The sequence below is a fragment of the Sus scrofa genome, chromosome 12 (assembly GCF_000003025.6).
Source record: "Sus scrofa isolate TJ Tabasco breed Duroc chromosome 12, Sscrofa11.1, whole genome shotgun sequence".
NCBI classification, from domain to species: Eukaryota; Metazoa; Chordata; class Mammalia; order Artiodactyla; family Suidae; genus Sus; species Sus scrofa.
The window spans coordinates 14,174,281-14,200,063 of NC_010454.4; the positions used below are offsets into that span (position 1 = coordinate 14,174,281).

Here is a 25,783-nt window from a genome sequence, read left to right on the forward strand (position 1 = left end):
GTAGCCACAGCTCCGATTCTACCCCTAGCCTGGGATATGCCTTGGGTGTGGCCCTAAAAAAAACAAAACAAAACAAAGATTATGTGAATACCATGACGTATAATTAGAGCAGGAATAAATGCTTTATTATTTTTCTTAAAATCTGATTTTCAGGTAGGAGTTGGTGTCCAGTGACCTTCAGTGGTGTTTTTTAGGAGTTACAGACTTTTGGGGGAGGGGCATGACTTTCTCATTTAAAATACCTTTTTGAACTCATAGATCTTGACATATTCACTTTGTTTCATTAAGCTGTAGTTATCATTTGTTGACCATTGGGAGCCACTTCACCTTGGCTTTTGAGTTCTTTTGCTGGGTATGACCCCCAGTAGTCTTAGCTTCTTTGCTTTGTGGTCGAATGAGAAGTCTGAAGCTTACCTTTTACATTTCCTACCCTAGACCTGGAATCAGTAATTCCTGCAAGAAGCCCCGGTTCCTTCCATTGGGGAATGATATTTAGAGACCATAATCTGGGCCCAAGAGTATTTACTGCTCTTGTGCTTTCACTGCCTCCAGGAGTTTTTGATGGATAGTGTTAGAAAATATGTATTTTAGAAAAGAAAAAGAGGAGTTCCCATCATGACACAATGGAAACAAATCTGACTAGGAACCGTGAGATTGCAGGTTCGATTCCTGGCCTTGCTCAGTGGGTTAAGGATCCGGCGTTGCTGTGAGCTGTGGTGTAAGTCGTGGACGTGGGTTGAACCTGGCATTGCTATGGCTGTGGTGTAGGCTTGCAGCTGTATCAGCTGCTCTGATTTGACCCCTAGCCTGGGAACCTCCATATGCCACGGGTACAGCCCTACAAAGCAAAAAAAGAAAAAGAACAGTTCATGTTGACGTTTCATATTCAGATTGAGGATTGCATTCTTAGTTTCTTATACTTGTGTCTCTCTTCTTTTATACTGCAAGCCTTAGTTCCTAACAACAGTAACTTAATTATACATTTGCTTTATCCTGATGCAGATCTCCATTAATAATTTAGTATTATAATAATTATTAATATATGGATTGCATTATAATAGTGGTAAAAATCATTTAAATAGCATTAATTTCATAATACCAAAATTATTGCTCACAGTAAGATGTTTTAAGATTTTTTGGAGTTCCCGTCATGGCACAGTGGTTAAGGAATCTGACTAGGAACCATGAGGTTGCGGGTTTGATCCCTGGCCTTGCTCAGTGGGTTAAGGATCCGACGTTGCCATGAGCTGTGGTGTAGGTCACAGACTCGGCTCGGATCCCACGTTGCTATGGCTCTGGCGTAGGCCAGTGGCTACAGCTCTGATTAGACCCCTAGCCTGGGAACCTCCATATGCTGAAGATACCGCCCAAGAAATGGCAAAAAAAGACAGGAAAAAAAAAAAGATTTTTTTTTTTTTGCAGCTTTTTATTTATCTTTATACCATATTTCCAGTAAGAATGTGTAGTCACAATTCCGTTTTCCAAAGTCACTTGAAATATTTTTCTCTGTGTGGTTATGCCAAAAACTGGATATATGGTTAAGTTGTTTTGTTTCAGCTTGTTTTCAGTTTAGGGATTGCATTTCTAACTTTACTTTTTAAAAATGGTAAAATGTTTACATGTTTCCAAAGTCAAACTGTGTAACTATATATTCAGAGCATTTTCAGTTTTGTCTCTTCCCCTCTAAATAACCCTTCCTACCCTTCCCTTCTAGGGAACCATTTTGATAAATTTTTGGTTATTCTTCCATTGTTTTTTGGTATATAAAACAAAATATACCCATAAATTCATACTTATTTCCCTTTCTCACATAAAGTTAGCATACTGTAAGTACTATTCCTTACCTTTCTTTTTGCATTTAATCTTGAGATGATTTCATATGTGGATATAGTGATTTCCTCAGTCCTTGTGATTTGACTGATATTTCATTGTATGTACCATCTTTTATTCAGCCGGTTCCATATTGATGAGCATTTTGTTTGTTTCTGGTCTTTTACCATCATAAATGATGCTACGGAGTTCCCACTGTGGCTTAGTGGAAACAAATCCGACTAGGAACCATGAGGTTGCAGGTTCAATCCCTGCCCTCGCTCAGTGGGTTAAGGATCTGGCATTGCCATGAGCTGTGGTGTAGGCTGCAGACGTGGCTCAGATCTACCGTTGCTGTGGCTGTGGCATAGGCCAGCAGCTGCAGCTCCAATTTGACCCCTAGCCTGGGAACCTCTATATGCTGCAGGTGTGCCCCTAAAAAGACAAAAAAAAAAATTTCTCCATATATTTTACTTTGCATTTCTCTTTAGTTTGAATTAGGTAAGCATATTTCCAAGTCTAAAGGCTTTTTTTTTTTTTTTTTTTTTTGTCTTTTTGCCTTTCGCAGGGCCACTCCCGCAACATATGGAGGTTCCCAGGCTAGGGGTCTAATCGGAGCTGTAGCCACTGGCCTATGCCAGAACCACAGCAATGCGGGATCCGAGCCATGTCTTCGACCTACACCACAGTCATGGCAACGCCGGATCCTTAACTCACTGAGCGAGGCCAGGGATCGAACCTGCAACCTCATGGTTCCTAGTCAGATTTGTTAAGCACTGCTCCACGATGGGAACTCCTAAAGGCAATTTTTATTTCTTTTGTCATTGTTCATATATTTCCTCATTTTTCTATCAGATTTTTTTCCCTCCAAAAATAATGTAGGAGCGCATAATACCTTACAGATAGACTTTGTGCTATACTATCAACCACTTTTAGGTGATTGATTTAAAGGGGATTTTTTTTTTTTTTTTTGGTTGTTGTTGTTGTTATTGTTGTTGTTGTTGTTGCTATTTCTTGGGCTGCTCCTGAGGCATATGGAGGTTCCCAGGCTAGGGGTCCAATCGGAGCTGTAGCCACCGGCCTACGCCAGAGCCACAGCAACGCGGGATCCGAGCCACGTCTGCAACCTACACCACAGCTCACGGCAACGCCGGATCGTTAACCCACTGAGCAAGGGCAGGGACCGAACCTGCAACCTCATGGTTCCTAGTCGGATTCGTTAACCACTGCGCCACGACAGGAACTCCTAAAGGGGATTTTTAAAAAAAATTATACTTACATTTTTCTTTTTTTATTGAGATGTAGTTTATTTACAATGTTGTGTTAGTTTCAGGTATACAGCAAAGTGATTCAGTTATGTATATACATACATTCATTCATTTTCAGGTTCTTTTCCCTCATAGATTATTACAGAATATTTAGTTTAGTCCCCCAAAAGGTATCTTAGTAGTGGCAAAATGAAATGCACAGGAAGGCTGTAGATTTCTGAACTACCAAGGAAAGACCTAGGCTTTCAGATCATAATAATGTTTATGTTGATATACTTTTGATAAACTGTACCCTTAGGGATAATATTATATTATCAGTCACTTAAAATTAGCAGTCACTTAGGTGTTACCCTTCTGGTTAAATTTGGGGGTACAGAATTTAGGCAGAAAACCTTAGAGATAAACAGTCCTTTTTAACTGTTTCAAATACTGTTGGAGTACTTTTTGAACAGTAAGAATCTAAATTTTAGATTTTGAGGGATTATCTCAGCACAATCACTCCTGTGGTATCTGGGGCATAAGTTTTGTGAACTCGTTATGTCACTGTTACTCTGCAAGATCGTCTGCTTTGTGCTGTAGGCTAAGGTGATAGGAGTCTAAGTTAATGCTGGGAGATTTAAAAAGTAATGTATAGGACGTTGTTACAAATTTCTTTTCATCCATTGCATTGTTCATACATGAGCAACTTTTCTTTTTAAAATCTAGCTTTGTAATGAAATCCTAAAACAATTAAATGTCTTTTCTGACAATTATTTTTGTTGTGATTTCCAATTTAAAAATCAGATATTCTATTTTTCTAGAAGAACCTAACAAGACATGTGACAGCAGTAACACTAGTGCTACCACTACCTCCATCCAGCCTAATCTGGAAAACAGTAACAGCAGCAGTGAGCTAAATTCTTCCCAGAGTGATTCTGCTAAGGCAGCTGATGATCCTGAAAATGGAGAAAGAGAGTCTCATACACCTGTCTCTATTCAAGAAGAGATAGGTAAGAATACACTTTATACATTCAAATGAGCTTTTTTCTTTTTCTAATTTTTTAAAATAAAAGTTTGTTGAGGGTGGGAAGATTTGATTTTCTTTCCCTTTTTATTTTTTTTAAACACAAGTAGCACTTGCACTCAGTGTTTTTGTTTTTGTTTTTAAAAAAAGCACATAGGAAAACAATAACCACCATTATTTGGTGTGTAACATTTTATATCTTTCTCCGTGCAGTTCTGTTAATGTATGTATGTTTACAAAAAGTTTTTTTTTTTTTTTAAATATAAGCGGGATCAGTCTGCATGTATTGTTCTGCATCTTGCTTTTTTCACTCAGTAACATGTAGAGATTCTTTTCATGTTATAAATTGATTTACTCTTTTTTTTTTAACTGCTGCATGGTACTTCACAGTACAGATGAACCATAATTCGCTTACTCTTTCTCTATTAATGGACATTTAAGCTGTTGACAGTTTTTTCATTTTTACAATTAGTGGTGCTTTTTTAACATCCTCCGCATATATCTTTGTGTACTTATGCAAATTTGTCTAGCAGTATAGAATTGTTGGATCATATGGTAGGTACATTTAAAAAGTAGTGATGTCTCCTGCTTAATTGTACATTAAAAGATATTTATGCCAATAATTTGCATATGTATGTATTTCTTCATATTCTCACCTAAATTTGATATCTGTCTCTTACATTTTTGCTGATGGTGAGAAGTATTTCATTTTAAAATTTGCATACCTCTGCTTACTAACGTGGTTGAGTTTCTTTTTATCTGTTTGGTAAACCTTCTGTGAATTGTTTTTTTATGTCTTTTGCTCATTTTTTCATGTTAGGTTTTGATATTTTTCCCTGCTCAGTTTTAGGAATGCTTTATGTGTTATAGGTATTAATTTTTCATTTAAAAAATATACTTATATAGTCATTGCTTGTTTTTGACTCTTTCTGTTGTTTTATACAGAAACTTTTACATTTTTTATGCAGTTAAATTTATCAATCTTTTTCTTTAGGATTTCTCTGGATTTTGTGTCTTACTAAGGAAGACCATCTCTATCCCAAGAACATAGATATATTTTACAGTAATTTCACATAGTACTTCTATAACTTTGTTTTTAATCTTTCTAATGTGTAATTTTGCGTATGACATGAGACGGAGATCTGTTTTAATTAGAACCTTTTCACTTGTGAGGGACCAAACCAGCTTAAAGTAGCTTAAGTGAAAAGGGAATTTAATTAGTTCATGTCATTGGGAAGTCCAAGCCATCATCAGGTGTGACTGGACCCCCAGGTATCAAAACTCTTTCCAGTTTCCTCTTTCTGTCTCACCTTTTGGATCTGCATATGCTTGTGTGTTAACCTCATTCTCTCCTAATACAGACAAGCTTTTTCCAAGTGGCAGGGAAGATGACATCAGCGGTTTGTATGCATATCTTTCCAAGGTCTGTGACCCAAAGGCAAGGCCCCTCCTCCTGCTCCAAATCAAAAGTCCTTGAGGAAGGAATTTGAGTGGCCTATCCTGGACATATTGTTCCCACCCCTGTGGCCAGGGCAGGCAAGGTATTATGATTGATGGCTCCAGCAAAAGTATATGCTTGGAGTGGGGTCGGAATGGTTTTCCAAAGAAAGAGAGCTGTTGTCTAGCAGGAAACAGTAAATATCCACAGTTCCACCCTAGCTCAGCACAAATGTGTATTCACAGTGAAAAATGCTTCTGCCTAACCTCATGCAAAGATCTCACCCACAACTGAAAATTTTTTTCAAAAACTTCTAAAATTATATCCGGCAATTTTAATTTATCTAGAATTTCAGTGTGTTGTGTGCTGTTTTTGATTACGTCTGGATGTGACTTATCTTGATCTCACAGTCCATGAGCCAAATTATGAATTTAACTACTTGTAGCAGTCATTTTATGATGGTGGACAGTGTTCTGTGATAAATCTGGCTGCCTTTGGTTTTCTGGAAGGATGGATATTGATGAGAAATGAGAATCATATGGGACAATGCCACTTTAGAGGCCTTTCGGCTTAAATACCCTAGATCCAGCTGACTTCTTTCAGGGATGGGCTGCTGGAAATTGCTCTAGGTTTGAAGAATTACACGTCCCAGTTTGGCAGGTTTGGAGTTTTTTCCTGACAGTAACACCCCCTTATAGATTGTCTGGATCTCTAACTAGTGCCTAGTGCCCAGAAGCTTGGCTCAAGGTCCCTGAAGGTAAACACCCTCTATTTGCCCAGTTTGTCTGCTTAGCAGACTAATAGCCCAAGCCCTTAGGTGAACAGAGTCTTTCTAGGCCTCTGCCTCTTGACGTCATTGAACAGATGAAGTAAAGCAGCTCTTACTCTGTCTCCAAGCTGCGTTGCGGCAATTCACTCCTTTATGACAGGAGGCATGTGCTCCTTGGGCGGAGTGTATTAGATAATGACCTCTTAGCCTTGATCCCCTTCTCTGCTCCTTCAGGTCTTATCCCCAGGAATGAATTTTCTGCCTCATTTCCCTTACTTGTATTAAACTTAGCAAGTGTCAGAGGACTAACTCTCAGCATTATTGACTTGTTGGTTCTAAATTGAGGGGCTTATTTTTTTTATTTTCTATTTTTTGTCTTTTTAGGGCCACACCCACAGTACATAGAGGTTCCCAGGCTAGGGGTCAAACCAAAGCTGTAGCCGCCAGCCTACGCCACAGTCACAGCAGTGCCAGATCCAAGCTGCATCTGTGACCTACACCATAGCTCCCAGCAATGCCAGATCCTTAACCACTGAGCGAGGCTTGGCATTGAAACTGCATCCTCCTGGATACTAGTCAGATTCTTTTCCGCTGAGCCGTGACAGGAACTCCAAGGGGCTTCTTTTTTACCAGTGCTGTGCCGTTCTCTTTCTGCTTTTAGGAAGTCTGGCCTTGACTAAATGATGTCTAAAAAGTCTTTATTATAGAACTTCAAAGATGGTCCCCAGAAGTAGCCACTGTAATTCAGCATATTGGCATAAAGCTCCAGCATGGGTGGAATCTTGGTTTGAAACTTGAGAGGAAATGGCTAATAGTCTAACCAACTGTTTTGCTACCAACATTGAAGGTTACTAGCTTTCCAGCCTGGGATGGCAAGATACCCAATATCTCCACCCCATCTTGATTTAGTCACTGCAATATTTTCTGCTTGGTTTTTCATTTGCCAGTGCCACACTGTCTTAGTTTTCAAAAGCTTTAAAAGAAAAATGAGATCTTGTTTACCTGTCTGGCCGAATTGCATAGTGGTGCAACAGTTTCAGAATGTATAGAACCTTTAGCTGAAATGAGGTTCATGGGAAAGCAGAAATTGCTCATTGGCAGTTAAATCTGTCACTTTTAAAAATTAAGATATTATGAAAATGTGAGAGGCCTTTGTTATATTAAAAAAAACTAATGTAGTTGATTTTCACATATAACACTTATCTGCATGCACAAATAGTTATCTAGATTCTTTAGGAGAAAATTCACTTGGCTTTTATGTTAACAGCCTTAAACCGTTAGGTTTTTAAACAGAATTTCAGTGGAAATCATTCTAAAATTAATTATGTCCTTTACTTTTAATACAGAAATCTGTATTGAATCTATAAAGCAACAGTTGTTTTAGTGTGCAGTTTTGAGTTCTGTTTGGTTCTTGTAAATTTGTAGCAGCCCTTCCTCTTTTCTCTTATGAGCTTTGAAGCAGATAACCTGGCATGTTTGAATTGTCCGTAAAATAATAAATGACTCACAGTAAAGTTCTGACATACTTTCTTTTGAGTAAAACGTTTAAGAATTAATGCATTTGCTTTAGCTGTTCAAGGCTGTTTTCTGTATATATTCCAGATCTTAGTTGTCTACCAGATAGGAGTTTTGCATAAGTAAGGTGTTATTACTGTATGTAATTTACTTACTGTTAGCAATTACTTTTTGCTTTTCACTTGATAACAGGTGATTTCAAATCAGAGAAGTCTAATGGGGAAATAAATGAGTCCCCTGGAGGTGGAAGAGGAGCGTCTGGTTCAACTCGAATTATCACCAGGTTACGGAATCCAGACAGCAAACTTAGCCAGCTGAAGAGCCAACAGGTGGCAGCCGCAGCCCATGAAGCAAATAAGTTATTTAAGGAGGGGAAAGAGGTAATTTCTTTCTGTTTAGAACAAAAATCTTTGAAATTAAAATAATTTTATTTACCATGCCTTACAAAAAGGAGCAGAAAGTTTGTAGATGTATTTTTGAATTGTGCTTTCTTCACTTCTAAGAGTGTAGTAGGTAACAAGATTACAGGTGTTGGGTTTGTATTGCGATGAGCATAGTTCTACACCCCCATTTCAGTCGGTGCAGAGAAATGCTATAAATGGATGGTACACTTTCTTACTATAGGGTTAATTTTATTGTATATAACTCTAAAGAGATGGGGCTTCTTTTTCACATACCAAGTGAGTAGGCTATTTGTGGGCTTTGTTAATGACTCACTGCTCAGTTCTAGCTGTCATGATTTGGGGTGAACCTGCTGCTGAAAAAGGGGACTCATTCCTTGGTAGCAGAGTCCAGTGGGCAGAGCAGCACAGCTTCTTGACTGATTATGAACAAAAAGATTGAAGCTAGGACTCAGTATTTTTGTCCCCCAGCCAGCCATGGTGCTAGAATAGTGGCCACAACTGTGTCTCTCAGACTTGAGAATTATTTGCAGGATAGATATATAAGAATAGACAGTGTTTTTAACATCATAGAAATGGCTTTAAGGCAGCAGCTTTCGGGCTTCTTTTTCCCTCTGACCCTCAGTAAGACATTTTTCATAGAACCCAGTACATAACATTCAAGTTTCCTGAAATAGTAGTTGCCTTACTTTGTGGGAAGCACTCTGGTATTTTCTTTTCCAGTCTAGTCTATTGAATGATATATCAGTTTTTTAAAAAGCTGAATTAGGTCCACCCTTGATTTCATTGTCCACTAAAGGATTAGAATCAACTCTTTGAAACACTATTATTATTTTTTTTTTCTAAAGATTTATTATTTGATCCTCATGGGTGACTCTTTTTTTTTTTTTTTGCTATTATTATTTTTTGTCTTTTTGCCTTTTCTAGGGCGACTTCCCACGGCATATGGAGGTTCCCAGGCTAGGGGTCTAATCGGAGCCATAGCCTCCGGCCTACACCAGAGCCACAGCAACTCGGGATCCGAGCCCCGTCTGCAACCTACACCACAGCTCACGGCAATGCCGGATCCTTAACCCACTGAGCAAGGGCAGGGACCGAACCCACAACCTCATGGTTCCTAGTCGCATTCGTTAACCACTGCGCCACGACAGGAACTCCCTGAAACACTATTTTAATGTATCTGTGGGCTCTCATCTAAAGCTGGAATGATAAAAGGAGCAGAAGAAAGGATATTTGCGGGGGGTGGATAATACATGTAATGTCCTCATGCTCTCTTTTGTCCCTAACCCCTATATTTTGTGAGCTTGAGATAATGACTGCTGAATGAGTTATTATTACACGTTTAGTCTCGTGTGTGTTCAGTAATGTCGGACATGGAATAGGCACTTTCACCTGAGCTTAGTTTTCTTTCTTTGGTTGTTTAATTATAAGCAATTAGCTTTAGCTTTTAAACTTTGAAAGTTCAATCATAAGGTGTATCTTTTAAAAAAAAAAAGGTGTATCTTATTTTGAGTGATAAATTACAAATTACTGAAAGGCAATCGATCAGACTTGCATATTTGATGAGTAATGGAGTCTTTTTATTTTCTTGGTCAGGTGCTGGTAGTGAACTCCCAAGGAGAAGTTTCGCGCTTGAGCACCAAAAAGGAAGTGGTCATGAAAGGGAATATCAACAACTATTTTAAGTTGGGTCAAGAGGGGAAGTATCGCGTCTACCACAATCAATACTCCACCAATTCATTTGCTTTGAATAAGCACCAGCACAGAGAAGACCATGATAAGAGAAGGCATCTTGCACATAAGTTCTGTCTGACCCCGGCTGGGGAGTTCAAATGGAACGGTTCTGTCCACGGGTCCAAGGTTCTTACCATATCTACTCTGAGACTGACTATCACCCAGTTGGAAAACAATATCCCTTCCTCCTTTCTTCATCCCAATTGGGCTTCACACAGGTAAAAGAAACCAAGGTTTATTTACGGCTGTGTATCGTAAATATTTGCAAAATGATTATTACAGGTGCACACTATAACTTGTAGTTCTCTGAATTGAAGGAAGTCAGCTCAGGCAGCAAAACACTGTGGATATTACAAACGCGAGTGTACTTCTAAAGGTACTGAACCAGCGCTCGCGTTTGGAAGATTTCTGGAACCCAGTGGAATCCAGACAGAGGTCCAGAACATCATAATAGGTTTAAGGAGTTGGGAGACTAATTGACCTCTGAGATTCCCTTGACAGTTCAAAATTCATGATTCTTTTTGGTAGACGCTTCTACTAGCAGTATGTTTTATACTTGCTTAGCCTCGAACCATATGCCCTATAAGGTAAAGTCATCATAGTTTGTATAGTAGCTCTTGTGCTTTTAAGATCAACAGAATGAAATTTTATTTTTTCCTTTTTTTCCCCTGCTCCTGAAATAAAGAGCAAATTGGATCAAGGCTGTTCAGATGTGTAGCAAACCCAGAGAATTCGCATTGGCTTTAGCTATTTTGGAGTGTGCAGTTAAGCCGGTTGTGATGCTGCCAATATGGCGAGAATCTTTAGGACATACCAGGTAAGTGAATTCTGAGCCTTGTGAATGATGTGTTAGACTCCCTTTTGGAATATTAGTCTATTAATAATGAAAGTTAATTTTTTTTTTTTTTTTTTTTTTGGCTTTTTGCTATTTCTTTGGGCTGCTCCCACGGCATATGGAGGTTCCCAGGCTAGGGGTCTAATCGGAGCTGTAGCCGCCAGCCTACGCCAGAGCCACAGCAACGCGGGATCCGAGCCGCGTCTGCAACCTACACCACAGCTCACGGCAACGCCAGATCCTTAACCCACTGAGCAAGGGCAGGGACCGAACCCGCAACCTCATGGTTCCTAGTCGGATTCGTTAACCACTGTGCCACGACGGGAACTCCTGAAAGTTAATATATTTAAAAGGCCGTATTAAAGGCTTGACTCTTCTTGACCTCATTGACCTCCTCTGTAAGATGTAAACATGAGTAGAAATTCTTATGTATATGATTATATGGAGATCAAAAGACATCAGTTGTATGAAAATTGAAAGTATTTTCTAAAATAAAAAGCATTTTTACTGAGTGGAAAGAATGCTCATAGCTTTTGCATATTTATTCTGTAATGTACTAGGCATCCGATTTACTTGGATATAAGTGTCTGGCCAAAGATCATGTAGTTCCTAAGTAGACCCAGAGCTGTGTGACTTTAGCAGATGCTTAACAGAAAAGATGAATGTCGTGACATGAATCTCCTTTTTAGCCCTGATGGATTTATTTTTTTAACTTTAATCTTTAAAAAGCCATTATTACAAAACTAATACAAGCATATGGTAAAAAATGTAGATTATTATTCAATGTGAAAATAATCTGTCTACTGGGAGTTCCCACCCTGGCATAGTGGGTTAAGAACCTGACTGCAGGAGTTCTTCTTGTGGCTCAGCGGTAATGAACCCGACTAGATCCCTGGCCTCACTCAGTGGGTTTAAAAGATCTAGCATTGCTATGAGCTGTGGCGTAGGTCACAGACAAGGCTCAGATCTGGCATTGCTGTGGCGTGGGCTGGAGGCTACAGCTCTGATTCAACCCCTAGCGTAGCCTTAAAAAAAAAAAAAAAAGCAAAAACCAACATAGTGTCCATGAGGATTTGGGTTCTATCTCTGGCCTCACTCGGTGGATTAAGGATCTGGCATTACTGTGAGTTGCAGTATAGATCATGGATGTGGCTCTGATCCAGTGTGGCTTTGGCCGTGGTGTAGGCTGGCAGCTGCACCTCTGATTTGACCCCCAGCCAGGGAATCTCTGTGTACTGCAAGTCATCCCTGAAAAGAAAAGAGAGAAAGGAAGAAAGGATGAGCTATACCACCTCACACCAGTCCTTTTGGCCACCTTCAATAAGTCAACAGATAACAGATACGGAGAAGTGGGACCATCCTACACTATTGGTGGGAAGGTACAACCGCCATGGAAACAGTGTGGAGGTTCCTCAGAAAACTAGATCTGGAACTACCATGTGATCCAGTGTTCTCAGTCCTGGTCATATATTTGGACAAAAGTATAATCCAAAAAGATACATTTTTAAATAAATAACATGGTTAAAAAAACATAATAAAAGTAGAAAACATCTTGAATTGAACGTTCATGAGAATAGGACATAAATTGAAATTTGTGGGACGCAGCTAAGGAGTATCCGGGGGAAATTGATAGCCTTCAGCGCTTACACTAGAACAGAAAAACTGCCAATTAATAAGCTACGCATGCATCTGAAGGAGTCAAACCAAAGAAGGAAAACATTAATAAGTGTCAGATATCAAATATTTGATTAAACAGAGAACATACCTTAGATAGTATCATAATTTATAGACCTCTGATGAGATTATTGGGGGCGGGGAGGACAAAGGACAAATAACAAGTATCAAGAACAAAAAAGAGGAGTTCCCGTCGTCGTGGCGCAGTGGTTAGCGAATCCGACTAGGAACCATGAGGTTGCGGGTTTGGTCCCTGCCCTTGCTCAGTGGGTTAAGGATCCGGCGTTGCCGTGAGCTGTGGTGTAGGTTGCAGACGCGGCTCGGATCCCGCGTTGCTGTGGCTCTGGTGTAGGCCTGTGGCTACAGCTCCGATTCGACCCCTAGCCTGGGAACCTCCATATGCCGCGGGAGCAGCCCAAGAAATAGCAACAACAACAACAACAACCAAAAAAAAAGACAAAAAAAAAGAACAAAAAAGAGGACAGGATTTCCGATTCTCTCTCGCTGATACCGGTTGTTTTAAAAACCTTCACAGAGCCCACTAACATAGCAGTCAGACTTCCTACATCCACAGAGGACATGTCCCGCTGGCCTCCTCCTTCCGGGTGGGGCGAGGGTTGGGGAGGAGGCGTCCCGGTGACCTCCCATCACTCAACAGTAGGGCAGAGGCCACGCTCCTTCTCAGGCAGGAAAAGGAAGGGTTCCTGGTTCAGTCTGAAGCTGTCACTGCTCCTCTCAGTAAGGAAATAGGGACAGATGATTTCGTAAGGAAGTTCTCCAAATTTTAGCAAACAGATAATACTCTTTCAACTGCTCTATAAAATGGAAGTAGAAGGAATCTCATGCATTATTATTTCTGTTAGTATAAGTCTATTATAAAACGATAAATAGGAATAGACAAATACATAAAAATTATTATGCCTCTGTCATTTATTAATATTTACCATTGATTAATAATTAATAGCAAATAGAACTATATTCAAGAAATCTTAAAGCATTAGCAAATATATTCAGGAGTAAATTAAAAGAATAATAAATTATGACTAGATTGGCTTCCCCTAGGTGCAGAAGGTTTGTCTGTTCTTAGATTATTAATACCTTGCTATTTTAAGAAGTCAAAGAAAGGCGTTCCTGCTGTGATGCAGTGAGCTAATGATCTGGCTTGTCTCTGTGGAGGCGCTGTTTCAATCCCTAGCATAGTGGCTCAAGAATCCAGTGTTGCTGCAGCTGTGGCATAGGTCGCAGCTCCCAAAGAACGAAAACTTTGGAGTTCCCATCGTGGTGCAGTGGTTAACGAATCCGACTAGGAACCATGAGGTTGCGGGTTCGGTCCCTGCCCTTGCTCAGTGGGTTAATGATCCAGCGTTGCCGTGAGCTGTGGTATAGGTTGCAGACGCGGCTCGGATCCTGCGTTGCTGTGGCTCTGGCGTAGGCTGGCGGCTACAGCTCCGATTCAACCCCTAGCCTGGGAACCTCCATATGCCACGGGAGCGGCCCAAGGAATGGCAAAAAGACAAAAAAAAAAAAAAAAAAAAAGAACGAAAACTTTGATTTTCTCATTAGATGTCAAGAAGGTATTTGTTTATTAAAAAGATATGTTCATTACTCATTAAGAAACAGTTGAATGCCCCTCTCCTTTTGTAAGGATGTATTTCAAACCAAAGCATCAGGATTTTGTTTTTTGTAGGGCTGCACCTATGGCATATGGAAGTTCCCAGGCTGACGTAAAATTGGAGCTGCAGCCTGTGCTGCAGTGCTGGATCCTTAACCCACTGAGCCAGGCCAGGGATTGAAGTTGCATCCTCATGGATACTAGTTGGGTTCTTAACCCAATACGCTACAAAGAGAACTTCCCCAAACGATCAAGATTTTTTTTTTTTGCTTTTTAGGGCCACACCTGTGGCATATGGAGGCTCCCAGGCTAGGGGTCCAATCGGAGCTACAGTGCCAGCCTACACCACAGCCACAGCAACACAGGATCCTTAACCCACTGATCAAGGCCAGGGATCGAACCCGAAGCCTCATGGTTCCTAGTCCGATTTGTTTCTACTGCACCATGACAGGAACTCCCAAACCATTATGATTTTTGATGAAACTCTTAGAAGCATTCCCATTAACATTTAGGTGAAACAAAACAGGGATACCTACTACTACTGTTATCTTTTAACTTTTCTTAAAAGTATTAGTTAATGCAATTTGCCAAGAGAAATAAAACATATGTATTGATAGATGTAGGAACAGTTACATGCAGATGTGGTGGATCTAATTATATACTTAGGAAACCCAAGAAAATTGACTGAAAAACTATAAAGTACTATGAAAACTAAGTAAGCTGTCCACCATACTGAATAACAGGTTTTATATAAATATACAAACAGTAACCATGAAGAGAAGACAGCGTGAGTCCTGAGTTAAAATAACAACTTGAATAAACACATTTAATTTTGCTCCTTGCTGAACTTCACCAAAATGATGGCAAAAGGATTTTTTTCCAAAGCATAAACCTACAGAGACAAGGAGAACAACAGAGAATATAGCACCGATAAAACTGTGGAAGCACGTTGCAGGTGAACAAATGATACCTTGCCCAAGGAGGCCAAATCCCAAGTCAGTGGCGGGAGAATTCACATCATAGAATCCTCAAAAGCACCAAAGCAGGACATACACAGCAGTCCGCTTCCAACTCTGTCTCTGTGGTGCACCTGTTCACACGCGGTCCTGCCGGGCGAGGTCCTGTTGACACTCAGGTCCTCCCCCTGAGCGATGAGCACACTTGTCTTCTAGGCCTTGCTCATGACCCCTCCCTCTGATTGCACCACAAGAGGCTCCGGTGCACTGTGTGCCCCAGAGGCAAGTTTTCTCCCCTGGGAACCTTCTTTTAATAGTGACAGTATTGCTCTGGCTGAGGCAGCTCCTTTTATTATTGCTACTGAGTTGTCAACAGCCACACCTCATATTGTTTGGGATACACACATAGGTGGTAAAACTATAAAGAACAGCAAGGGAGTGATAACACGAAGGTCAGGGCAATGAGTGCCCGGGGGTGGGTTACACTAGTTTTGGATGTAGTGGTTGTTGATCAGGTTCTGTTTCTTAACCTCATTACAGTTTATATAGTTTTAAAAATGATAATGAAGAAAATGTCCCAGCAACAACAAAAGAAGAATAAATTTAATAAAAAAAAATACAGGATCATGTAATCATTAAAACTTTACTAAAGATATAGATGATACTTTGAGTAAATGAGAAGATATGTGCTTACATGTGGGTATATTTCATTTTTTAAGAAAGCCGTGCATTATATTAATCTGTCAAAATATAATATTCATTTGCGTTATGAATTTCCTCCTGGTTGGGGGTGGGGAGGGAAGCTTGACCTAATATTTCCTCTAGAAAAATTAATGTACAAAGAGAGGGAAGTAGGTATTACCAAAAAAGGTGTTAGATATTAGAATGTATTTTAAAGCTACAACAGTCAAAATAACTATAAGAGATGTAGAAGAGTCGGATCATGCAGAGAATCCAGAAATAGACCTAAACACTTGGGGATCTACTGTGATAGCACAGCCTACTGTCAGAGAAGGAAAGAGGGCACCTCTGGGGAGAAGAGTACCCAGATTCTTGCCTTCACAAAAGCATTCAGATAAATGGGAATTAAAAAGAAAGCCTATTTTTTTTTTTTTTTTCGTATTTTGCCTTTTCTAGGGCTGCTCCCAAGAAAAGGTTTCCAGGCTAGGGGTCTAATTGGAGCTGTAGCCCCCGGCCACAGTCACAGCCACAGCAATGCGGGATCCGAGCCATGGTCTGCAGCCTACACCACAGCTCACGGCAACGCCAGATCCTCAACCCACTGAGCGAGGCCAGGGATTGAACCTGCAACCTCGTGTTTCCTAGTGGGATTCATTAACCACTGAGCCACGACGGGAATTCCAAGAAAGCCTACTCTTAAAAGCAATAATAACAAAAAATCTTAAATAAGAGTCCATGGTTTGGGAGTTCTGTTGTGGTGCAGCAGAAACAAACCCAACTAGCATCCATGAGGATTCAGGTTCCATCCCCGGCCTCACTTGGTGGGTTAAGGATCTGGTGTTGCCTCGAGCTGTGGTGTAGATTGCAGACACGGCTTGGATCTAGTGTTGCTGTAGCTGTGGTGTAGGCCGGCAGCTGTACCTCAGATTTGACTTCTAGCCTGGGAACTTCATTATGCTGGGGGTACAGCCCTAAAAGGCAAAAAAAAAAAAAAAAAAAAAAGATCATGGATTAATTTATGTTTTTGTTGTGATACTTACTTTCTTTTCAAACAGATGTAGAACCCAGATGCCATAGATGAAAAAAGTGGATATCTGTATTTAAAATTGTGAGTGGAAAAAATAACATTATAGTCAAACTCAAAAGACAGATGACAAACTGAGGAAAAATATTTGCACTACAAAAGGAAACTTTCCTTTAATAAATGCAAAAGATATTTTATAAATGAAAAGGACTGATAGTCCATTACAGATAAGACAAAAGATTTGAACAGCCATTTGGCAGAAAAATAAATATGAAAGACCAGTAGCATAGAAACGTGTTTACTTACAATAAAAGAAATGTAAATCAGAAGAATGGGAGAGCACTTCTCTGTCGGTTGGGCTAATAATTCAGAGGTTTGTACTAACTCGAGAGAAGGTGTGGGGGAGGAGGTGGTACTGCCCTGCTGGCAGTGGGAAGTGTCCAGTTCTGAAGGGCAGTTGGTGCCATCTGTCATCATGTTAAGTATGATAGTCTTGGACTCAGCCCTCCTACCGCTGGGAAGCATGAAAGGATACTCCTCACATTTACTCAGAAGGACATAAAACGTCCTTTCCTGTAGGGAAGACAAGTGCAGCAAACCTCTGTGGAGACGGGGAATGGAGTTGAGGCTCAGTCCACACTCCTGATCCGGCTTTTAGTTAACCGTGGACAGGTGGAAGGAGCACCTGCCTGTACTGAGCAGCTTCTGGGGGCTATGTGGTACCAGGCCGATGGGGTGTCCTTCCTGGGGCTCCCAGGCTGCCAGCAGGAGCCAAGATTTCTGCCCAGCCAGGTGGAATCACTCCTTCAGAGCTCACCTTTCCTGCTGCCTTTTCCCTTAAGATGGTCTTGGTGGGAGGGGAAGCAGTAGCATTTACTCTGGGATAGTTCACATAGCAGATTAGCTCCATTCGATCTCACTGGCCTGGCATCCTCAGCAAAGTGAAGCCTTTGTCTTTGGTGATGAGAATGGACCCGTTTCTCAAGGAAACACTAAGAAGGACAAGCTAAGTGCCCAGCTTAGCCCTGAGTTCCCGGAGTGCCACTGCAGTGGTGTTCTCCCCACACGGTGCTGCCTTCCTGGTCACCGTCAGTAAAGGTGGCTCAGTTGCTGTGCCAGACCTGGCCTCTCATAAGTGTTTAAACTGAGGCCACAAAAACTGATGAGAACTACTGCTTGGTCCTGGCTCAGTCACTCCTTGCAGATACTCTGATGAGCTAAGACTGTCAGGTCCCCCACCATGCTGTGCCTACAGAGCTTGGCCACTCCACTGTTCCAGGTGTGGTGACGGATCTGTGGTATTTGAGTCGAAGTTAGTCCCCAGTGAGAATCTACTCCCTTTCCCCTCCTCCCATCCATCACGAGAGAGTGAAGGCTCTTTGCTCTACTAGTTGTGTGCCGTTAACAGGCGTGAGCTCTCAGCCTGGGGGACGCCAGATTCTAGGGTCCTGTAGTCACAGGGACACAAAGCTTTTTTCTAAGTGGAGATAGATAAGTAGGTAGACAGATAAGGAGTTTGGGGCCGAGGAATGAGATAAAAAGAATTAAATCTGCCTCACATCTTTCTAGCACCTTCCCCTTCCCCAGGTTAACAAAAGATCTCGTTTTGATATAGCTGTGCATTCAGAATTGGCTCCCTTTGGTTAGGGTGTGATTAAAGCAGTTCTCCCCACCAGTAAGGCTCTTAGAGGTTGGCACTCCTTTGCATGTAGGTTTGATTAATCTTCTTGCTTATGGGAAATATTCCCATTCTTGGAAATCTAGTCTAATCACCTTAAAGCAGAGCCTCACCACAGGCCTGCCCATCTCCTTACTAGCACGTCCAGTGATAGCCAAGGATAGCCGTTTTCCTGCCTGAAGAAAGAGTGTGAGCTCTGCGTATGCCTCATGATGAATGCCTCAGCAGTGTGGTCCTTCCTGTCCAACCCTTCCCGTCACCCAAAAGCGGGAGCTGTGGGGCCCCTTTGTGGTTGTAGGAAGCCCATGTTCTCTGTTAGTGTACCTGGAAAGATTTTAAAATCCCAAGTGAGAGAGAGAAATATTGGTTGATAAAATAGAAGTTTTTGGATGTGTTGGTCTTTTGGGGGAAAGGAAAGAAGATACATGTATCTTCTAGTATGGAGAAATCTAGTATAGTTTCCCATTGATTAAAAACTGTGGAGGAGTTTCTACTGTGGCGCAGTGGGTTAATGATCCGGCTTTGCTACAGCTGTGATGTAGGTCATTCTCCGGCTTGGATTTGATCCCTGGCCTGGGAAATTCCGTATACATAGGTGCAACTGAAAAAGAAAAAAACAAAAACAACAACTGTGTAGTTGTATTTGCAATATAATACCTTTTTTGTGTAAACATAGTGCTGGTGTGTGCATGAAATAAGTCGTGAGTGAGTATGTTTCCTGTGGAGAGGCATACGGGAAGAATAGGACAATTTGTGATTGCCTTTTTGTACTATTTGGTTCTTTCCTGTTACAGATTTGTACATCTGCTTATTTTTGTGAGTATGGGTTATCTGGGTTGTGGGGTTATAGCTAACCATTCTTTATTTTTGTCTTCCTGATTTTCAGTATTAGATTTTTATGGTTTTTTGTTTATTCTTCGATGTTAAATGTAATTCTGTCTTTCTATCCATATATTCTTAGGTTACACAGGATGACATCAATTGAAAGAGAAGAAAAGGAGAAAGTCAAAAAAAAGGAGAAAAAACAAGAAGAGGAAGAAACAATGCAACAAGCTACATGGGTAAAATATACATTTCCAGTTAAGCATCAGGTAATTTTAGTATATGCTCTTTTAAATTGTGTTAGGCATTTCTGAGACTTTGATTCTGCAACTTTGAACACTTAATCATTTTGTTTTACTTTTGACACCCTGGTTTTGTTTTTTTTTTTTTTGGTCTTTTTAGGGCCGCACCCAAGGCATATGGGAGTTCCCAGGCTCGCAGCAGGCACCGATCTACACCACAGCCCTAGCGACGTCAGGTCCAGGTCCAAGCCATGTCTTTGACCTAAACCACAGCTTTTGGCAGCACTGGATCTTTTAACCCACTGAGCAAGACCAAGGATTGAACCTGCATGGTTGCTAGTCGGATTCTTAACCCGAGGAGCCACAGTGGGAACTCCCTGACACACTCTTTTTGATTAACAGAATAAAGTAAATCTTTATGGCACTTTTTCTTTCTTTCTCTCTCTCTCTCTTTCTCTCTTTCTTTCTTTCTCTTTTTTTCTTTTTTTGGCTGCACCTGTCACATGTGGAAGTTCCCAAACCAGGGTTCAAATCCACACCACAGCAGTGACAATGCCAGATCCTTAACCTACTGTGCCACCAGGGATCTCATCCTTTGTGGCACTTTACTAAGAATAGATTTATCTTAGTAGCATATAGGTGAGTCATTAGACCAATTTGTTGAAATTGTTATAAAATTTAAAATTGTTTCGAGTTCCCGTCGTGGCTCAGTGGTTAACGAATCTGACTAGGAACCATGAGGTTGCAGGTTCGATCCTTGCTCAGTGGGTTAAGGATCCCGTCTTGCCGTGAGCTGTGGTGTAGGTCACAGACGTGGCTCGGATCCCCTTGTTGCTGTGGCTCTGGTATAGGTCGGAGGCTACGTCTCCGATTCGACCCCTAGCCCGGGAACCTCCATATGCCGCGGGAGTGGCCCCAGAAAAGGCAAAAAGACAAAAATTAAAATAAAATAAATTGTTTTACATTTTTCATATTAGGACGGACTATTAAATTTTTTCATAAATCTTTGATTCCCAGTGAAGATAAAATTGACTGGAAAATTTAATTAATTTGCCTGACTGGTGACTTTATTTGGTAAAAAACGTGTAAACCGCATGTACTTTACAGAACATTCTCATTCTTTTTTAATCACCATGTTTTCATTTACACCAGGTTTGGAAACAAAAAGGAGAGGAATACAGAGTAACAGGATATGGTGGTTGGAGCTGGATTAGTAAAACTCACGTTTATAGGTTTGTTCCTAAATTGCCAGGCAATACTAATGTGAATTACAGAAAGTCATTAGATGGAAGTAAGTAATCAAAGTTAACTTTTCTTGCACAATTATTTCTGATATATATTCTTATAAGTTATTGACTGTATTTTGGATGAAAGTATTTTTCTTTTTCTTTTTCTTTTTTTTTTAGTTACTCAGTGAATTTTATTACATTTATAGTTGTACAATGATCATAACAACCCAATTTTATAGCATTTCCATCCCAAACCCTCAGCCCATCTCCCCGCCCCCCAACCTGGGATGAAAGTATTTTTCTAAAATTCTTACTCGAATACGCAAAATTATTAATGTAGTTTAATAATTATAAACTCTGAAATTTTTGAAATTACCTTTATTCACAGGATTTTGATATCTAGGATTTTTTTTTTCCTCTTGGCTACACTCACAGCATGTGGAAAGTTCCAGGGCTAGAGATCCACACTGCACCACAGCTGTAACCAGAGCCATGGCAATGCCAATGCTGGATCCTTAACCCACTGAGCCACTACGAAACTCCTCTTGTATTTTTGGTATCTAGGATTTTAGCTTTAAAAGATGAACATGTTAAAAGTCCTCAGCTATCTAATGGTTTTTCTAAAAGCTTAAATTCATTACTCCTTGATGTGTCCAGGAGTCACATGTTTGGTAACCTCAGCATTGTAACACAAAACAAAACCAGGAAGAAAATTTGATAGAGGCTTCCATAGCACTGTCACATAATGGAGGTGTTGGCTCAGTTTATGCTACTAGCTAATGACCTTAGTATTTAGAATCAGAGATCTCTAGAGGTAAATTGCTTTTAGAAGACCATGTGTTTTGAAACTCATGTTATACAAGCTTACTATTTCATAAAGACATCAAATGACTTATTGAAACTCACACACAGATTGATAGACTCCTGGCTGAAACCTGTGTCTCCTGACTTCCACTGCCCTTTTTGCGTTCCATCGTGTTGTCTCTCCTTTGTTATCTAAGTGATTTTCAAAAGCAGTTCTGTTCCCTGTGCAGTATAACCTGCTGATTTATGGTATAATGTGTTCTTTCCTATGAAGCCTGTGCTCTAGAACCAAATAAATACTATGTACGTACCTAGCTAACTGATTTGGCTAGGATCCTTGTGAATGGCTCTGATGAAACGGGTAGATTTTTGAAACTGTTAATGTGGGAAAGTTACCATTGAATTGTCTTTTTTTTTTTTTTTTTTTTTTTTTTTTTTTTTTGTCTTTTGGTTGTTGTTGTTGCTGCTATTTCTTGGGCCGCTCCCACGGCATATGGAGGTTCCCAGGCTAGGGGTTGAATCGGAGCTATAGCCACCGGCCTACGCCAGAGCCACAGCAACGCGGGATCCGAGCCGCGTCTGCAACCTACACCACAGCTCACGGCAACGCCGGATCGTTAACCCACTTAGCAAGGGCAGGGACCGAACCCGCAACCTCATGGTTCCTAGTCGGATTTGTTAACCACTGCGCCACGACGGGAACTCCTGAATTGTCTTTTAACAGAAAAAAATGTGTATTTTATAAAATTCACTAAAGTTATTTTTTGGGGGCTAGGAGTCTTACTTACATATAGTAAATGCTTAGTAACTTTCCATTTGCTACATAGAAATATTCAGTATTCACCTCATTATAATCCATTATGTATAGATACAGATATAGATCCATTGTAATGAATTCCAAAAGATTGTTATAAGTTTTTACTACCATTTTGTTGCTCCAGTTACACATGCACCACTTTACAGTTACAGAGAGCTTTTGTTTAATTGTGTCTGACCTGGTTTGACCTGTGTAACAAAATACAGATGATCAATATGCAAATTATTTAGGGTTTAGCACAATTATTTTGTATCTACTTTGCTTAGCATAGGGCTTTCTATTGCCCAAATGCTGGGCCTCTTTCTAGTGGGTACAAGGTTGGTCTTCTAGCCCATTTTCCTCCTACTTGGTAGCAGGGAAGAAAGCAGCAGTGTAACATTGTCTTAGCTTAATGGCAGAGCAGGAGTTAGAGTGAAGGCAACAGTGGCTTTGTACATTTATATAAATCAACATCAGTTGCAGATTATAATCTCAGAACTGTTGTCCCTATAATAATGCTTAGACTAATTTGATCATTTGATAGAGACAAAGGCATATTGAGAAACAGAACAATGTAGTTCAGGGAACAATTGACTTAGCATCTGAAGACCAGAGTTCCGCTTGTTTGTGCCCCTTATCTCTCACCTCTATTCTATCTCAGAGGCATTTGTTTTACATATTAATTCATAAAAATATCAGTATTTGTAATGTCAGAAAAACTTTTAATGAGGAGGGCAATCATTGTATAATTGTCTGTTTTAAACATCAGGGTCCTTACAGCTAATAGATGGAGCTACCACTGTCATGTAAAGCTTTTTTCGAGCCACTTGAAACCATGGAAAAAAATACTGCCCACTTCTGAAATAACTAAAGCATTGAATAAGGAAAGCATCTGTTTAGTGTTCTGTCCTGTTTGTTGCCTGTGAGGTGCAGATGCTGCCCGTTACCCTTTTCTACGATCCCCGATCCTCTTCTCTCACCAGTACCCTGCTATCTTGAACAGGTGTGAGTGTGTTTTTTGCACTCTACCCTCAGCCAAACCTTTCCAGAAGGAGTCATTCATTTAAATTAAAAAAAGTATACCTTGCTATATTAGGGTTCAAGCAAAAAGAAAATAAAAGGTAGAAAATACACCACTAAGACCCAGGAAGATTCATCTAGACAATAGTTCTCTTCTCTGGGGTTTTTTTTTTTTTTTTTCCTTGTGGAAAATTTGTAACTACACAAAGTAAAACAGAACAGGATAATGAGCTACCATGACTCATCTTTAACAATTAACAAATTCTATCACTTTCCTTTCAGTTGTCACTGCCCACTTTTTTTCCTAGAGTTTTTCCCCTGTGTTTAAAGCAAATCCTAGAACTCATTTATTTACCAAAAAGTGGTTCAGTATGTAACTCTAGCTGAAGTGAACATTTTTTCCGTAACCCCCATGCCATTATCACATTCAACACAATTAGAAATATTTAACATATTAATCGTCTGCTTCTCAGTCCATATTCCATTTATACCAGTTTTCTCAGAGATGCCTTTTTGCCGTTGGCAGTAGATCAGGTCCAAAGAAGGCTACACGTTTGGAGGTTTTTCTTTATTCTGTGATGCAGATTTATGTATTCTTAACCTGGAGTTCATAGATAGACTTCAAGGCTATCCAAGAATCCATTGAAATGTATTATGAAAGTTTGTGTATGTACTTTTTTCTGGATAGGGGACACAGCATTTACCCAGTTCTAATATGGTTCTGTAATACAGAGTGTGTTAGAAACCACTGATGCGGACTTTCTGGAATCAATGCACAGGGTGAAATAGTCTCATGTGTGAAGGATTCTGAAGTACATTTAAAATGTAGTTATTCCTGCTATGCTGTAGGTCAGCTAGGTGTATAAGAAAGCATGTAGCACCTTCAACGTTGTTTTTTCTTTTTCTGAGTAAAAAAGTATAAATTGCTGGGCCATACTTGATCATTTCCACTAAACTAGCTGTGTTAAGGTAAATTGCTAAAATTTGACATGCTTGTAATTACTACATATGGGTTTTTTTTTTAAGCTAAAAATAATATGGATGAAAATATGGATGAATCAGATAGAAGAAAAAGTCCACGAAGTCCAAAAAAAATGAAAACAGAGCCTGATTCTGAGAAAAGAGAGGTAAAAGATTCAGATGCTGCAAAAGGAGCAGACCAAAGTGAAATGGACATTTCAAAGATTACTGAGAAGAAGGACCAAGGTAAGGAGAGTCGGGGTGGAGGGCAGCCTGGGGTGATAAGAGTGCCCTGGATCTAGTTCGCACAGCAGGAAAGGTACTGCACTGTCTCTTTTTGGTAACAGATTTATTGAAACATAACTCATATACCATGTAATTCATCCACTTAAACTGTATAGTTCAGTGGTTTTCAGTATATTTACAGAGTTGTTCACTCATCACCACACTTAATTTTAGAATATTTTCATCACCCTGAAAAGAAACGTCATACCCACTAGCAGTCAGTCTCCAGTCTTCCCAGTGTACTTTCTGTCTCTGGATTTGCCTGTTTTGGACATTCCATATAAACAGAATCAGGTAGTATTGTGTCTGGCTTCTTTCAGTTAGCATGGTTTCAAAATTCATCCATGTTGTAGCATATATTGGTATTCCATTCCTTTTTATTTACAAAAAGCCATTCCATTGTGTGGATTCATCACATTTTATTTATCCATTCGTCAGTTGTTGGACATTTGGGTTTCTTTTTGGCTAAGAATAAAGCTGATATGAACATTTGTGTACAAGTTCTTGTGTGGACCTGTTTTATTTCTCTTGAATAAATACGGAGGGATGGAATTCCTAGATCAAGAGATAACTCTGTGTTCAACTTTCTGAGGAACTTATGTTGTCTTTTGTGAAAAGTTGTTTTTAAAAACTAGATAAGCTAAGCGAACCTTAAGATGTTTTATAAACGTAAAATACTTTGTACAAAGTCTTATGTGAAGGTATTGGTATATGCAATAGCTGTTATGTACTGAGTCATTTTCCTTGCCTCATTCCAGCATTTTTAGATCCTAGGAATCACAATTTTTAAATATTTGGGGGAGTTCCTCATTGCAATAGAAACGAATCCGACTAGTATCCATGAGGATGTGGGTTCAATCCTTGGCCTTGCTTAGTGGGTTAAGGATCCAGCGTTGCTGTGAGCTATGGTGTAGATAGCAGACCCAGCTCAGATCCTGCACTGCTGTGGCTGTGGCATACGCCAGCAGCTGTAGCTCCGATCTGACCCCTCACCTGGGAACTTCCATATGTCTCGGGTGTGGCCCTAAAAAGCAAAAAAAAAAAAAAAAAAAATGTTTGGAGTATATGTGTTTTTTTTTTAACCTTTTGTAAAACCTAGCCCTGTCCATTGACCTTTTTTAATCATATCATTTCTTTAAAATATATTGATATTTATAGTTAAGGTTTTCGGTAAAAATAAGAAAAACTGGTATGTTTTTAAATAAAAATATTAATCATGATTTCCACG

At 40.0% G+C, this 25,783-nt stretch overlaps 1 protein-coding gene across 1 annotated transcript in view; it reads left to right on the plus strand.

Moving 5' to 3' along the window:
- BPTF (bromodomain PHD finger transcription factor) overlaps positions 1-25,783 on the plus strand; it is a 141,868-nt gene that overhangs the window by 61,338 nt on the left and 54,747 nt on the right. Inside the window, 7 exon segments of the mRNA XM_021068118.1 lie at positions 3,878-4,066; positions 7,995-8,182; positions 9,800-10,155; positions 10,623-10,754; positions 19,359-19,488; positions 20,614-20,752; positions 24,337-24,516. Coding sequence (XP_020923777.1) covers positions 3,878-4,066; positions 7,995-8,182; positions 9,800-10,155; positions 10,623-10,754; positions 19,359-19,488; positions 20,614-20,752; positions 24,337-24,516 — 1,314 coding nt within the window.